The sequence below is a fragment of the Panthera onca genome, chromosome F1 (assembly GCF_046562875.1).
Source record: "Panthera onca isolate mPanOnc1 chromosome F1, mPanOnc1 haplotype 2, whole genome shotgun sequence".
Lineage (NCBI taxonomy): Eukaryota > Metazoa > Chordata > Mammalia > Carnivora > Felidae > Panthera > Panthera onca.
The window spans coordinates 38,869,280-38,886,801 of record NC_138355.1 but is presented as its reverse complement, the minus strand read 5'-3'; the positions used below and the strand labels follow the sequence as shown (position 1 = coordinate 38,886,801).

Sequence of the window (17,522 nt, the reverse complement as noted above, 5' to 3'; positions counted from 1 at the left end):
TGTTAAACAACTTTTCAAGTGTTCTTTTCCCATCCATATGTCTGATGACAAGCCTGTTCAAGTCTTTGTCAATTTTTAAAAACTGGGTTGTTTTCTTAGTAAGTTTTGAGAATTCTTTAAATATTCTGGATAGTAGTCCTTTATCAGATAAGTGACTTGCAAATATTTTCTCCTTGTCTGTTACTTGTCTTTTCGTTCTCATAACCGTGCCTTTTGAAAAGCAGAACTTCTTATTTGATGAAACCTAACTTACCAATTTTTTTCTTTCATTCATTATACTCACGGTATTGCATCTAAAAACTCATTACTCAACCCAAGGTTACAAAGATTTTCTATTACGCTTTTCTTCTAGAACTTGTGTCATTTTAGTTTGTTGTATATTTTTTGAGCCATTTCAAATTAATTTGTATATGTTACAAAGTATGGATCAAAGCTTATTTTTTTACATATGGACAACCAGTTGTTCCAGGCTGACTTCTAGAAAAGACTATGCTTTCTCCACTGAATTGCTTTTGCACATTTGTCAAAAATCAGTTGACCATATAAGTATTGGTCTCTTTCTGAAATCTCTTCTTTTCCACCAATCTGTTAAATTTTTATGCCAGTATCATGCTGTGTTGATTACTGTAGCTTTATAATAAAGCTTGAAATCAAGCAGTGTACGTCCTCCAACTTTGTTCTTTTTCAAAGTTGATTTCACTATTCTAGGTTCTTCCCATCTTCATATGAAATTTAGATCATTTATTAATTCATTTCTTCTGTTTACTTGGAATTTCATTTGGTCTTCATTTTCTAATTCTCAAAGTATATGCTAAGTCGTTTTGAAATCCTTTTTTTTCTAATAAGTAGGCATTGCTATAGATTTACCTCTAAGTATTGCTTTAGCTGCATCCCACAAGTTTTGATATATTTTTCATTTTCATTTAGTTCAAAATGCTTTCTCTTTTGATCTCTTGTTTGACCCATGGATTATTTACATATGTGTTTAGACAGCAAATTCTTGCAGATTTTCTAGATGTCATTGTAACTTAATCCAACTCTAGTATTTTTTATGATTTGGCTTCCGTTAGGTTGATTGAGACTTGTTTTATGGCCCAGAATATGGTCTGTTTCACAAATATTTCATGTTCACGTGAATAAATGTCCTGCTATCATGTAGAGTGTGCCACAAATATCAGGTAAGTCAAATTAGGTGATAGTGTTGTTCAAGGCTTTTGTATACTTACTGTTTTTCTGTCTACTTGTGTCAGTTATTGAGAGTTGGCTATTAAAACCTTGGACTTTAAATGTGGATTTTTCTATTTCCCCTTGAACCAAAACCCAAAACTGATTAAATTACATGTATTTTCAAGCTCTTTATTAATTGAGGAGATCTTTAGGACTATGTTGTCTTGATAAATTGATCACTCTATAATTGTAGAATGAACTTCTTTATTCTCAGCAATATTCTTTGTTCTAAAATCCATTTTATTTGACTTAATACAGCAATTCCTGTTCTCTCTCTCTCTCTCTCTCTCTCTCTCTCTTTTACATGTTACAAATATTTAATTATGGTAAAATACACATAAAATTTACCATTTTAACCATTTTAAATTTATTGGCATTAATTATCTTTACATTGTTCCATACTCCAGTTCTCTTTTGATCATTGTTAACATGTGTATTGATTTCATAATTCTGTAACAATTCACACAAACTTGTTGAATTAAAACAACAACAATGTATTCTTTCACAGTTTGGGAGACCATTCATCTGAAACCAAGGTGTTGGCAAGGCTGTGCTCTCTCTTGAGGGTTCTGGGAGAAAATCTGTTCCTTGCTTCTTCCACTTTCTGTTGGCCCCAGATATTCCTTGGCTTCTGACCCCATCATTGTAATCTCTGCCTTTGAGGTTACATGGCCTTCTCTTCTGTGTAATTTCCCTCTGCCTCACTCTTATAAGGACATTTGTCCTTGGATTTAGGGCCTCTGTGATGATCCAGAATGATCTCAAGACTCTTCAATTTAATTACATCTGCAGAGACCCTTTTTGGAAAAAAAGACTCCAGAGATTACAATATAGACACATCTTTTCCGGGCCACCATAAACCCTCTACATATTGTATATATATCCATATTTTACTCTTTAACCTATTTGTATATTTGTGTAGGATGGGTTTCTTGTTGAGTTCATATAGTTGGGTCATTGTATTTTAATCTAATCTGCCAATCTCTATCTACCTTTACTTGAGATGTTTAGACTTTTTACAGTTAATGTGATTATCGATATGGCTGAGTTTAAATCTATCCTCTTCCTGTTTATTCATCCTATCTGCTTTCTCCACTAAAACCTTTTTCTTATTTTCTGACCTGTTTTGGATTAAATACTTGCTTTTTTTTTTTTTTATATTTTGTTTTGTTTTTTATGATTCCAACTTATCTACCTTGTTGGCTATTACCTATAACTCTTTGTTATGTTACTTTCAGGTTTCTAGTAAATCACAGTCCATTTGTAAGTGGTATTTACATCACAGTCCATTTGTAAGTGGTATTATAACACTTCATATATAGTATAAAGATCTTCTAATATATTATATTTCTGCCTTTCCAACCTTTGTGCTATTGTCAATATTTTACTCTTAGCATGTTATAAACCCATAATAAAGTATAATTTTCATCACTTTTGCTTTTAACCATCATATATCTCTTAAAAGATTTAGATAATCTAAAAATCTTTAAAGTTACTCACATAGGTGCTATTTTGAAGTGCTCTTCAGTCTTTATGTAGACTGAATACCACATTTCCATCTGGTATCATTTTATTTAATCTGAAGGAATTCCTTTAATATGGTTCATAGTACAGGTCTGTTAGTGAAAATTTCAGCTAATATATATATCTGAAAAAGTCTTTATTTTTGGCTCTCATTTTTAAAAAGTATTTTACTACGTATAGAGTTCTAGGATGCAGGTTTTCTTTCTTCTAATTTTTGTATACTTTAAAAATGTTGCTTCCATTGTTTTCTGGCTTGCAATGTTCCTGACAAAAAGTCTGCTCTCTTCTTGTTTTTGTTCCTCTGGGCTGTTTTTTCTTTTCTGAGCGCTTTAAAATTTTTCTATCACTAGGTTTAAGCAATTTCATTATATCGTGCCTTACTGTGATTTTATTTATGTTTATTGTTCTTAGTGTTTGACTATCTTTGATCTATGATCTTATAGTTTCCACCAAATTTGGAAGATGTTCAGCTATTATTTCTTCAAATAGTGTTTTCTTTCCTCCCCATCCTCTCCTTTGGGGACATTGTGAATTTTACCTATTTTGCATGCTGGATAATTCTGTACTCCTATAAATACTTTTGAGCTTGTTCTGGAATTCAGTTACTTTACTTGAAAACTGATCCTTTCTGGTCTTGCTATAAGCTTTGTTAGGCAGGAACAGTTTTTCTCTGCTACTGAGGTAAAAACCCGAGAACATTATGAATGCCATGTAAATCATGAAGTGTTCCACTCTGACTCACGAGAGCAGGAATTATCCCCAACCCCCAAGTGGATTCCAGGAATTCCTCCCTTTAATCTTCTCGGGTGGTACCTTCCTTGGCCTCTCATGTTTTTCTCTCAGATGTTCTAGTCAGTACTCAGCTAAAAACCTAAAGTGGACCCTCTGCAGATCTCTGTCTATGCAGCTCTCTTCTCTCCTGTACTTTGCACTCTGACCCCCTACCTGCTTTGGTTTCATAACTCACAATTCCATCTCCTCACCTTGGGAAGACCACCGTACTCTACAGTGTGGCAAGAAACTCTCAGGCTGTGGGGTGTTTTTTGGGTTCATCTCATTGCCTAATCTCTAATGTCTTAAAAACTATCGTTTCTTAAATTTTATCTTCTTTTTTTTTAAGTTGTTTCAGGTGGAGGGTGTATCCAGTTCCTGTTGCTCCATCGTGGCCATAAGCCAAAATCTGACCAACCAATTTTTGTTCCTTCCTTTTTACTTCTTTGTCTTTATTTATGACAATCATGTGTAACTTTTTGCGATTACTTTAATCCTTTAATTTATTAGTTGCACATTTTTAAAACATCATTCTTTGGGGCGCCTGGGTGGCTCAGTCAGTTGAGTGTCCGACTTCAGCTCAGGTCGTGATCTCACAGTTTGTGGGTGCGAGCCCCTCGTCGGGATCTGTGCTGACAGCTCAGAGCCTGGAGCCTGCTTCGGATTCTGTGTCTCCCTCTTTCTCTGTTCCTCCCCCACTCCTGCTCTGTCTCTCAAAATAAACAAAAACATTAAAAAAAATTTTTTTAACCATTATTCTTTAACCTAGAATTTTTTTAAAACAAATTTTACGGCTGAGGTCAGAGAGGTCTTTTCCTGCTTTCTCCTCTAAGGTTTTGATGGTTTCCTGTCTCACATTCAGGTCCTTTATCCATTTTGAGTTTATTTTTGTGAATGGTGTGAGAAAGTGGTCTAGTTTCAACCTTCTGCATGTTGCTGTCCACTTCTCCCAGCACCATTTGTTAAAGAGACTGTCTTTTTTCCATTGGATGTTCTTTCCTGCTTTGTCAAAGATGAGTTGGCCATACATTTGTGGGTCTAGTTCTGGGGTTTCTATTCTATTCCATTGGTCTATGTGTCTGTTTTTGTGCCAATACCATGCTGTCTTGATGATGACAGCTTTGTAGTAGAGGCTAAAGTCTGGGATTGTGGTTCCTCCTGCTTTGGTCTTCTTCTTCAAAATTGCTTTGGCTATTTGGGGCCTTTTGTGGTTCCATATGAATTTTAGGATTGCTTGTTCTAGTTTCGAGAAGAATACTGGTGCAATTTTGATTGGGATTGCATTGAATGTGTAGATAGCTTTGGGTAGTATTGACATTTTGACAATATTTATTCTTCCAATCCATGAGCATGGAATGTCTTTCCATTTCTTTATATCTTCTTCAATTACCTTCATAAGCTTTCTATAGTTTTCAGCATACAGATCTTTTACATCTTTGGTTAGATTTATTCCTAGGTATTTTATGCTTCTTGGTGCAATTGTGAATGGGATCAGTTTCTTTATTTGTCTTTCTGTTGCTTCATTGTTAGTGTATAAGAATGCAACTGATTTCTGTACATTGATTTTGTATCCTGCAACTTTGCCAAATTCATGTATCAGTTCTAGCAGACTTTTGGTGGAGTCTATCAGATTTTCCATGTATAATATCATGTCATCTGCAAAAAGCGAAAGCTTGACTTCATCTTTGCCAATTTTGATGCCTTTGATTTCCTTTTGTTGTCTGATTGCTGATGCTAGAACTTCCAGCACTATGTTAAACAACAGCAGTGAGAGTGGGCATCCCTGTCGTATTCCTGATCTCAGGGAAAAAGCTCTCAGTTTTTCCCCATTGAGGATGATGTTAGCTGTGGGCTTTTCATAAATGGCTTTTATGATCTTTAAGTATGTTCCTTCTATCCCGACTTTCTCAAAGGTTTTTATTAAGAAAGGGTGCTGGATTTTGTCAAAGGCCTTTTCTGCATCGATTGACAGGATCATATGGTTCTTCTCTTTTTTTGTGTTAATGTGATGTATCACGTTGATTGATTTGCGAATGTTGAACCAGCCCTGCATCCCAGGAATGAATCCCACTTGATCATGGTGAATAATTCTTTTTATATGCTGTTGAATTCGATTTGCTAGTATCTTATTGAGAATTTTTGCATCCATATTCATCAGGGATATTGGCCTGTAGTTCTCTTTTTTTACTGGGTGTCTGTCTGGTTTAGGAATCAAAGTAATACTGGCTTCATAGAATGAGTCTGGAAGTTTTTCTTCCCTTTCTATTTCTTGGAATAGCTTGAGAAGGATAGGTATTATCTCTGCTTTAAACATCTGGTAGAATTCCCCTGGGAAGCCATCTGGTCCTGACTTACTTTTTGGGAGATTTTTGATAACTGATTCAGTTTCTTCGCTGGTTATGGGTCTGTTCAAGCTTTCTATTTCCTCCTGATTGAGTTTTGGAAGAGTGTGGGTGTTTAGGAATTTGTCCATTTCTTCCAGGTTGTCCAATTTGTTGGCATATAATTTTTCATAGTATTCCCTGATAATTGCTTATATTTCTGAAGGATTGGTTGTAATAATTCTATTTTCGTTCATGATTTTATCTATTTGGGTCATCTCCCTTTTCTTTTTGAGAAGCCTGGCTAGAGGTTTGTCAATTTTGTTTATTTTTTCAAAAAACCAACTCTTCGTTTCGTTGATCTGCTCTACAGTTTTTTTAGATTCTATATTGTTTATTTCTGCTCTGATCTTTATTATTTCTCTTCTTCTGCTGGGTTTAGGCTGCCTTTGCTGTTCTGCTTCTATTTCCTTTCGGTGTGCTGTTAGATTTTGTATTTGGGATTTTTCTTGTTTCTTGAGATAGGCCTGGATTGCAATGTATTTTCCTCTCAGAACTGCCTTCGCTGCATCCCAAAGCGTTTAGATTGTTGTATTTTCATTTTCGTTTGTTTCCATATATTTTTTAATTTCTTCTCTAATTGCCTGGTTGACCCACTCATTTGTTAGTAGGGTGTTCTTTAACCTCCATGCTTTTGGAGGTTTTCCAGACTTTTTCCTGTGGTTGATTTCAAGCTTCATAGCATTGTGGTCTGAAAGTATGCATGGTATAATTTCAATTCTTGTAAACTTATGAAGGGCTGTTTTGTGACCCAGTATATGATCTATCTTGGAGAATGTTCCATGTGCACTCGAGAAGAAAGTATATTCTGTTGCTTTGGGATGCAGAGTTCTAAATATATCTGTCAAGTCCATTCCCCTTTCCTTAAATTTCCATCAGTCTTATGCTGAAGCTCCAATTAGAAGTATGATAGACTTTTTGATGATGTCTATATGCTCCTACTTCTCCTAGTAGCACACAACAAAACTGGCCTGGGCATGTGCTATTTTGGTCATGATCTTGAAGTTGAATCAGGAAGACACCAGCACAATGCTGAGGTCAGGACCATACCACATTTACTGTCATTGCTGTCAGCAGTAAATATTCCATAACCTGTCCCTTGACATTATGAAGTTAGAAACAAGAGTTTCTGATTCTTCTGCAGCAGTTTAGTAAAGCTTGTGCTTCCAGGATTGTTCAAACCAGGCAAAATGGCAGAATCAACATAAATGTGGCTTCTGCTTTATGATATTCACTGTTCACATCTATTTTTTTCTGAACATGTATCTAGTGGGTAAAATCTAGGTCGGTACAAGAGCCATAGTGTCCTAAAGTTTTGGAAGTGTACTTTGGCATGCATTAAACAAACTTTACAGGAGATACAAATAAGAGAAGTGAGGCAAACATTTCATTGTTTATCCCTAAAGTGCCAACTTTGAAAAAATGTTGAGTGGAAATGATATTTTGTCAAGCAAGTATATAGCCCATAGAATATACTCAGTTATATAATTAAAAAGGAACTGTTGTTATATTCAAAACCTATAGGAAGTAGATTTTAGATTTTTATTATTGACAGATAAGGTTTAGAGATAATGAAGGAAGAAAGAAGGAAAGAGAATTAGAATGACATATTTATGATTTCATCTTTTATTATCTTTTGATATTTCCACTAAAGGCATTATTACCCTTTTTTCTCCCCCAGAATTGGGATAGACTTCATTGGACTGTATTTATGAAATTTGACTTAGGATTTTGTTTTTTTTCTTTTTAATTTTTTTTAATGTTTATTTTTAAGAAAGAGAGAGACAGAGTGTGAGGGACAGGGAGAGAGGGAGACAAAGAATCCAAAGCAAGCTCCAGGCTCGAAGCTGTCAGCCCAGAGCCTGACGTGGGGCTTGAATCCACAGACCTTGACATCATGACCTGAGCCAACGTTGGTCGCTTAACTGACTGAGCCACCCAGGCATCCCAAGATTTTGTTTCTAAGACAATGTTTAATGCAACTTTTTTAGGATCAGCAAACTGTGGAGTACTAAATTATTCTCAGCAGAATTTCCACAACATGCTTGGGAAAGCTACTATTTTTACCATTATTTTAGAAATGTAGAAATGTAGGGGTAAATGAGTTCTCATTTTCCAAAGCCACAATCTGGATATTGAGATTATAAATCAGAGCTGAGTGACTCCAAAGTCTTCACTCCAAACCTGTAGTACATCAACAGTAAATAAGCAAGCAAAACTAGACAGGAAATTTCTGAAAAGGGAAACTTAAGTGTGAGGCCTACATTAATTATTAAACGTTCACATATATTTTATAGCTAGGGTAGCTAATGGGATAGGACTAAAAAACATGGCTAGTTTAAATGCCGAAACATATAAGATTATTTAGCATATGAGAAAGGTGGAAATGCAGATCAGAGGCAAAATACATGAATTATTTGATAAATAATGGGATAGCATGGCAACTATCTGGGAAAAAATAAGGTTGACATGTTCATGAAGATTTATTTTATATTCATTAATTAAAAATTAAACAAGGGAGGGCACTTGGGTGGCTGAGTAGGTTAAACTTCTGATTCTTGATTTTGGCTCAGGTCATGTTCTCACAGTTCATGAGATCAAGCTTCGCATCAGGCTCTGCTCTGAAAGCACAGAGCCTGCCTGGGATTCTCTTTCTCCCTCTCTCTCTCTCTACCCCTCCCCCATTCTCTTTCTCTCACTCTCAAAATGAATACATAAACATTAAAAAAAAGTTAGCCAAAGGAGTATTGTAAGATACTATAGCAATAATAAAAAAAAAAAGTTGTAGTAATTCTAACAATAACACAAACCCTGTAATCTTCAAGGAAAAGATTAATTTGCAAAATCCACTGTGACAATTTAAAAGATAAATAGTACATCAAGGAGAAAAATGTATAACTCAAAATCACAGACTAAATCCATTTTTTCAAATATATAAAAAGTGCATACAAGTTCACAGCAAAAAGACCAACACTTCAATAGAAAAATGAGCCAAGCTGGGGACATGTGACACGTGTAGTACTAAACATTGCAGAAATTCTAGCGATGATGAAACATGGTAGGCAACTTCATTATCCAATAATAATTTAATTTATACATCCATATACTAGAAAACTGATCTAAAAACAAATAAGGAAGTCACTTGGGCATTGCTATGGAGTGATCTCCAATATATACTAAGTGAAAAAGTAATGAGCTAGAAGGTATATATTTGCTTGTTTACACCGAAGATAACTCCAGAAAAATGCAAAAGGTATTGAGGGCATTATTTACCTTCTACAGAGGAGAAGTGGGTGACTGAGGAACAAGTGTGGGATGGAGAGTTTTCACTTTGTACCCTTTGAAGTTAGCACCATGTAAATATATTATTTCAGAACATAAGACCTTTAAAATTATGTTGTTTAGCTTTGTTCTTACTTGGAATAAAAGAGATTCTTCCAGACTTTTAATTTTTGAAACACTAAATATACTCCCTCATTTAGTTTAATTTTTAGATGTAATACACTTACTACATTTACTGAAATTAGTAGATGCTGGCAACTTTTAATTGATTAGAAATTTAGATACTTAATTTTGATAACATATATTTTACTTTTTTAAAAAGAACTTCGAAGCCTGGATCTATCACTAGCTTTGTGGTCTTTGACAAACCAACTTCAATACTTTCTATGAAAGTATTCTTTTATTAAATTAAGCCATAAAAAAGGCTGAAATGCTGGTACCCACAACCACATGGATAAATGCCAAACATTATGCTCAATGAAAGAAGCCTTACAGAAAAAGAGTCCTTGTGTTTTCCATGGATATGAGGTTCTAGAACAGACAAGTAATACGATTGGTGGAAAGATGAGAACAGTGGTTACCTATAACAGGAGTGAAGGTGAGGACTACCTGGAAAGGAGTCTGAGGGAATTTTCTGGGTGATGGTGATTGACAGTGGTCTGAGGTATACAGGTGAATGCACTGTTCAAGACCCACAGAGGTTACTTTTAACAGTTGCACATTTCTTTATAAATTTCATATGAAAAGAATAATCTGTAAAAAATACTGAGCTTCAGTTAATGATATATTTGCTTAAGTAGAGGGGCATGCACGGATATCTGCAATTCGCTTTGAAATGAATTAAAAAATGGATGAATAGGTGAATAAATATGTGATTTTGGAAGTGTAATATAATGTTAATGGTAGACCCAGGTGAGAATGTTTGAAAATTTTCAAATTAAAAAAAAAGAAAAAACTTTGAAAATAAGCAGAGGTATATCCCTAAACTAAAAGTCACCTAAAATGCCCATGAACGGTAGAATGGATAGATAATTTGTGGCATATTAACAGAATAGAATACTATACAGAGAAGGAACTATCTACAGCACAAGATGAATCTCATAAGCAAAATATTAAACAAAAGTAGCTAGACATTAAAAAAAAAAAAAAACACTCCATGATTCCATTTATGTAGTGTAAAACCAGGCAAAACTGATCTACACTGGTAAAAGTCAAAATAATGTCTCAAATAGTTACAAAAAGAGAGGGAGGGAGGCAAACCATAAGAGACTGTTAAGTACAGAGAACAATCTGAGGGTTGATAGGGGGGTGGCGGAGAGGGGAAAATGGGTGATGGGCATTGAGGAGGGCACTTGTTGGGAGCACTGGGTGTTGTTATATAAGCGAAGAACCACGGGTATCTACCCCCAAAACCAAGAGCACGCTTTATGCACTGTATGTTAGCCAATTTGACAATAAATTATATTAAATAAACAAACAAACAATGTGATTTCTTAAAAAAAAGTAATGTTTCATATCAGGGTGGGCATATTTAGTGACTTCTGAGGTGCTGGTATATTCTATTTCTTATTTTGAAATGGGTTCAGTTGGTGAGAATTCATGTTCTGTGCTCTGATTATTTGTGTGCCTTTTCCCTTAATATATTCTAATAAAAAGTTACATAAATTAAAATAATAACAGCTCTTATCTCCCCATCTTACTTTGTTATTTAGATTAAAACCCATGAAAATGTAAACTCCATGAAGACTATAATTTTAATCTTTTTTTTTCACTGCTATATACCCAAGATTAGAACATGACCCGTACATAGTGGTCACACCAAACATTTTTTATCAATGAATGATAATATAGCACAGTGTTAATTCCATCACCTGCCACAGAATACAAACACTCTAAACATTAGATCTTACTATAATATTATGATATCATTGCTTGACACAATTAAGGTCATTTTTCTCTTCCAGCAGTGCAACCTAGACAGCACTGTATTTTTACATCAGGTATCATTATCTCATGTTTCTAAGTTCATCTCTCCTTTTGATCAATGGTGGTAGAGAAATCAATGGCCACAGGTGAACTTTACTCCATGGACTTACAATAGAGAATTGAAGTTGAAAATTTACCTTGTTTTTTATGCAGTCTGAGTTAATTATTTATGCTGCCGCTCTTGTTGCCCTTATAGGTGATCATGCCCTTATTGGACTCTGGCACCAAAAATTCTGTCAATTAACATAGTTGTGTTATTTTAACATTATTCCAAAAATGGTTTAAATGAAAGATGTGTCTTGTTACAAAGAGGCTTAGACAGATGTTGTAAATAATTAACTTTTTCTTCAGGCAAAGTATTGTGTACTTAATGAGGAGTCCCTAGTGCTTTACAATTGTTACAATCTTTCTGGGGCACACCACTGAAGATGAGGTCGAAAGACTTGGCTTTTATCATCGTATTAATCATCTCAGGAGAACTCTATGCAGAAGGTAAATTGAATTTTTAATACTCTTATTCCCTAAAAACCATAAAGGGAAATTCTAACATCCACTTAACTTGAACTTTTAATATAGTCTTTCATTTTTGTGTATCAACTTTATAAAAGCACAGTTCTTATAAATAGAATTTGTTATAGTTAGGCAGATTTATTTTTCCTTTGGGCATAACTAGTAAGTATTTTTGTAGTATTTAGTATTTTGTAGTATTTAGAAAAACAAAACAAGACAAAACAAAATCCTGCTTTGTATCTCTAGGTTTTAGGGCATAGGAGATTAGGATCTAAATACCTCAAAGGGTTTTCAGGCTAACAGTACCACCATTTAGAAGTCGTATGTTAATCTTAATTCTAACTTCATAATTGAATTGATTCATAACACTGCAAAGCTTGTACAAATTTAATTCTCTGTTCATAAAGTGAGATGTTAGTGTGGGGAATTTGAAAAGAAAAAATAGCCATAAATCATCAAGATTTTTGACTCTTCACCCTTTGATTTTTACCCTAATTTATTTATTGGCTTAAATCTTTAAGTTGTGATCAGGAGGACCATGTAATTGATTACACAGACAAGGATACTTTTGAGAGTGAGAGGGCGCTCTATTAATAATTGTGTGGGACAACCGTTGCAAATCAAGAGTGTCCAGACAAACCAATATCTGTTGACTCCCTGACTCAGAAATCTTCATCGCCAGACTTTCCAGTGTGTGAATTAGCGAATGTGAGGTAGGCTGTGTACAAGTGTGGATTATTTAGAAATAATTAAGCTTGAGGGATAAGAAACCAGACGGGTCATTAGGTGTCAGCAGAGTGAATATACAAAATGGGAAACCACAGCAATAAGGCTTTTCTAAAATAAACACCTTAGGGAATTTGTTGAAATAAAATATCTTACAGATTATAATTGCCTTTTAGGTGAAGAGTTTACTACAAATTGTGTACCCCAAAAAAGTCTGCTATTAAAACAGTAAAAGTGAAATAAATAGAATTCATCTTATTCGATACAGTTAATTCTACAATAAAATTATTTTTTAGGAATAGTTTCCTTTGGTTTCATTTTTCTGTCTAAAGAGAGAAAAACCAGCTGATACAGTTCTCTATTATCTTTATCATGAAGACATTGCATTTTCTAGATAATTTCCTAATTTTTACATGGTCATAATCTTCTTTCTCCCAAGCAAACAGAAAAATAACCTGCCTGAAGACAGGGACCACAGTCTCATGGTCACCCCCACTGGAAACCTAACAGGCAATAACTGATTTCATAGCATGCACTCATCATTGGCCTATGAAAGGTGCCACTTTTGCTCTATTTATATATTTCTTCCCTTTATCCCTGATCCCAAACTCCATTTCCCCTAGCATCAAACTGAGAGCCACTATAATGTGTTTGATATATTCTTAAATATGTAACCATCTTTCTGAACTATGTCTGCTTTTGTGTATGTGCTTGACATTCACATAAAAGCTTGCCATAGATTTTCTCTCCTTACTGGTTTGTTTTACTTGCTATCATTTAAACATTTCCATGTTGCTCAATCTATTTTGTTGCTACTGCTACATAGTGTTTCATAAATTTTACTTATCCATCTTCCTAGTGATGGACACATAGTTACCTCTAATTTGCTTCTAACCACAAATAACTCTGAAATAAATGCTGTCCATATAATCACCCTATTTCTTTGTTATAATTTCTCTGGCATATATATATTCACATGTGTGTTAATAATATTATATTTTATATTTTAAAGTTGCTAAGAGAGTAGATCTTAAAAGTGCTCATCACAAGGAAAAGAATTTGTACCTGTGTGGTGATGGATGTTAACTATATTTATTGTGAGATCATTTTGCAATATATACAAATATATATGTGTAATCATTATACTGTATGCCAAAAACTAATATGTTGTATATCAATTATACCTCGATAAAAATATTATGTAAGTACATATAATATTTACTTATGTGTGACAGGCATCTGTCACTCAATAATATGTTTGTGAGAGTCACCATTCAGAATTCACCACTTGTATTGCTGTATACCATTTCATGGAATGCATAGTCTAAAATATGTTTAACTTTTCCACCATGAATGGGCATTTGGATTGTTTCCAGTTTGGGACTACACCAATAATGCTGCTACAAACATTCTCTAAAATGTCTTTGGGTGCACAGATAAATACTTTTTTTCTTTCTTCTTTCATGTTGTTGATGTGGTATATTACATTGATGGATTTTTGTATGTTGAATGATCCTTGCATTCCAGGAATAAAGCCCACATGCTCATTGGTCCTTTTAATACGCTGCTGAATTCTCTTTGCTGCTATTTTGTTGAGAATATTTGCATCAATGTTCATAAGGGATGAATGCTTTTTAAATATGGTATGTGCATATTTTGCTTTAATATCGCCAGAGATAGTTGAGTACTTTTTACTAGGTCTGTGACCATTTACATATCCTGTTTTGTAAATCTCTTGCTCAAGTCTTTTATTTATTTTTAATGGGTTGTCTTTTTCATTCTAAATTTTAAAAAAAGCCATTCATTTAAAAATTCTGTACGTTTGCAAATCCTAAGCAGAACTTCACCTATTCTAGAACTCTGCTGTCCATGATAGTGACTACTAGCCACATACAGCTATTGAAATGTGGTGAGTCCACACTGGGATGTGCTGTAAGTGTAAATATGCACTGAAGTTCAGACTTAGTAGTAAAAAAATAATGAAAAATAATTTTAATATTTGAAGGGGTCAAATAATACCTATTATTAAAATTAACTTCAATTGTTCCATTTGTTAACGTGACTACTAGAGATTTTGAAATTACATGTGTGGCTTGCATTATATTTCTGTTAGTGAGTGTTGTTTTACAAAGCTAGGGAAAGCTTCCCTGAGGAAGCGGCCTGACCAATTTTCTTCTTACTGTTGGGTATTGGGATTACAAGCAGATTAATTCTGATTGAAAAAATTGTCACAGAAGTGCCTTAAAATTTTAGTTAATAAAAAGAAGTACTAGTTAAAGTGGCTGTAAACATTTCGAATTTAGAAATGTTGGGGTGCCTGGGTGGCTCCGTCAGTCAAGCGTCTGACTCTTGATTTCGGCTCAGGTCATGATCTCATGGTTGTGGGATGGAGCCCTGCACCTGAACGTGGAGCCTGCCTAGGATTCTCTCCCTCTGTCCCTCCCCTCCTCCTCCCCCCCCACCTCCCCCCCCCCAAAAAAAAAAAGTATTGCCATTTGGTTTCATGGTTTTAGGTATGTTTTTCAGTTTTCATCTTGATATTTACTCATTTCAGAGAAACCCTGTGGCTTTCCTAGTGTGGAAAATGGAAGGATTGCCCAATATTACTATCCTTTTAAAAGCTATTACTTTCCAATGAGAATAAATGAAAAATTGTCATTTTCCTGCTTGGCTGGTTATTCAACTGCAACTGGAAAACAAGAGGAGCGAATCACATGTACCCAAGAGGGCTGGTCTCCAGAACCACGATGCTTCAGTGAGTTGGTGGCCTGTGTCCACAAAATATGTATAATATGCGAAGAGAGTAGTCTGTAAGGGTCCAATAAAACCTGGCTGGTGGTGAAAAGTTTTGGTAGATTAAGAACAAAATTACTGGTCCAGGGTCTCTGTTACAAAATGAAGGCATATTCTGAAATTCTATAAATAATGTTTCTTATTAAAATGCTATTGTCTTTATTTTCAGTAATACCCTGTGAAGAGAATAAAAACATTTATTGAAATTGGTGTTATCATACTGCCAGAAACAGAGATACAAATAAGTTACTTTAAGGAGTGAGGCACTTACACAGATAATGTGCATAGGAAGCCAGAAAAAAATGCTTGTCACTGGCCATAGGAAGAAGAGTAAGATTGTTACTGTAGTGTTTTATCCTTTGAAAGACTCATCTCTCCTTTGTGCACCAACTTCTTCTCCCATAATGTCCATTAAAAAATGTGTTTTCTGAATTTTGAGTTCAAATTTAGGAAAAATAAATCTGATGGATCTGTCTCATTATTTAATGCCAGGCTACCCTATAGTCAAACTATTAATTAGCTTCCATCAGACCAGGTGACCTCTCTCAAACAAAGAATTCTCTAAGCTCTGTTTTGCAGAGTAGAGGTTTTAGATGAATCTCTTTCATTTAGAAAGTCGGTATGTGCTTGTGTTACACAGTGTTAAAAATTGTCAAACACAGTGGACTTAAAAATATTAGGAAGTAAATTCAAATGAAATTGCTTCTACTTGCCATTAATGGCAATTAGTTAGTGGAAGAGCGCTGTTAAATTTTCTAAAAGTAGATGTGATAGGTGTAGGTGTCACTATAAAAACTGAAGTTAATAAATACAAAGAATGTCAGTATGAAGTTGAATCGATTTTTGAAGTTTGTTACAGAACATGCAGGATACTTCCAAAATTAAGGAATTTGGGAGTGAAATTTGTTCTTCATTCTTTAAATTCCAAGAATAATAGGGGCACCTGAGTGGCTCAGTTGGTTAAGCATCTGACTTCAGCTGAGGTCATGATCTCACTCTTCATGAGTTTGAGCCTTGTGTCGGGCTCTGTGCTGACAGCTCAGAGCCTGGAGCCTGCTTTGGATTCGGTGTCTCCCTCTCTCTGCCCCTCCCCTGCTCACCCTCTTTCTGTCTGTCTCCCTCTAAAAAATACATAAACATTAAAATAATAATAATAATAAATAAATTCCAAGAATAATATTAAACTTTTGCCTTATTTTTACAGCTAAGTAAAAGACAAACTTAAGTTCACCAAGTTAAACAAAGAATTTTTTTTCCCATAGAAAAATGCACTAAGCCCGAGCTGACAAATGGTTACATCTCTGATGTAAAATTATGGTACAAAATTCAAGAGAACATGCGTTATAGTTGTAATTCAGGATATAAAACTACTGGAGGGGAGGATGAAGAAGTGGTTCAATGTCTTGCTGATGGATGGTCTTCTCAACCTACCTGCAGGAAGGAACATGGTATGTGTTTAAGAACCATTTCCTAAAACCGAAGAAAAGGGACAGTGAGGCTAGTACTTTCTTATATTGATAGGCATTTTTATTTAATAGAATTTATTTTTCATCATGTCTGCAAATGCAAGAAGTTGGTATTATATTGTTTTTCTTAAGTGCTAGGTGTTTCCCTAACTCAGGGGTTCTCAACTCCTAAAACACACCTACTCCAGTAGCTCCTACTTATTTGTTTTGATATTAATAGACTTTTATTTTTAGAGCAGTTTTAGATTTGCAGAAATATTGATCAGCTAGTACAGAGAGTTCCCATATACCCTTTCCTGCCCTTGGCCACATACAGTTTCCCCTATTATTAACATCTTGCATTGAGTGAGGCGTATCTGTTGCAATCGATGAGCCAATGTATAACCAAATTCATACTTTACATTAGGGTTCATTCTTTGTGTTACACATTTTGTCCAGTGTCTAAGGATACATATCTACCAGTAAGGTGTCATGCAGAATAGTTTCAGTGCCTAAGAGCCCCCTGTTTTCCACCTATTCATCCATTTTTTCTTCCCTCAAACCGTTGGCAGCCCTCATCTTGTTTTTTAGTTGTGGCAAAATACGCATCACATGAACTTTACAATTTCAACTGTTTTCAAGTGTACAATTCAGTAGCATTACGTACATTCACAATGTTGTCATCACCATCACAGCTGTTTCCAAAACTTTTTCATCAAACCGAAGAGAAACTCTCTACCTTTAATAATCCCCTACACCCCCCCCACCATACCCCAGTACCTGGTAACTTCTATTTTCTGTCTCTGTTTTCTTATTTTAGAAACTTTGTATAAGAGGAGCCATGCAATACTGTTCTTTTGTGTCTGGCTTATTTCAC

At 34.8% G+C, this 17,522-nt stretch overlaps 1 protein-coding gene across 3 annotated transcripts in view; it reads left to right on the top strand.

Annotated features, from left to right (window-relative positions):
* Window positions 1–11,382: 11,382 nt before the first annotated feature.
* F13B (coagulation factor XIII B chain) overlaps window positions 11,383–17,522 on the top strand; it is a 32,883-nt gene continuing 26,743 nt past the window's right edge. The window contains exons 1-3 of one of the 3 annotated variants that reach the window (XM_060644011.3): window positions 11,383–11,663; window positions 14,962–15,162; window positions 16,463–16,648. In XM_060644011.3, coding sequence (XP_060499994.1) covers window positions 11,600–11,663; window positions 14,962–15,162; window positions 16,463–16,648 — 451 coding nt within the window. In that variant the 5' untranslated portion in view covers window positions 11,383–11,599. The remainder of the gene's footprint in view (window positions 11,664–14,961; window positions 15,163–16,462; window positions 16,649–17,522) is intronic. The other 2 variants (XM_060644010.3, XM_060644012.3) reach the window with 2 other exon arrangements.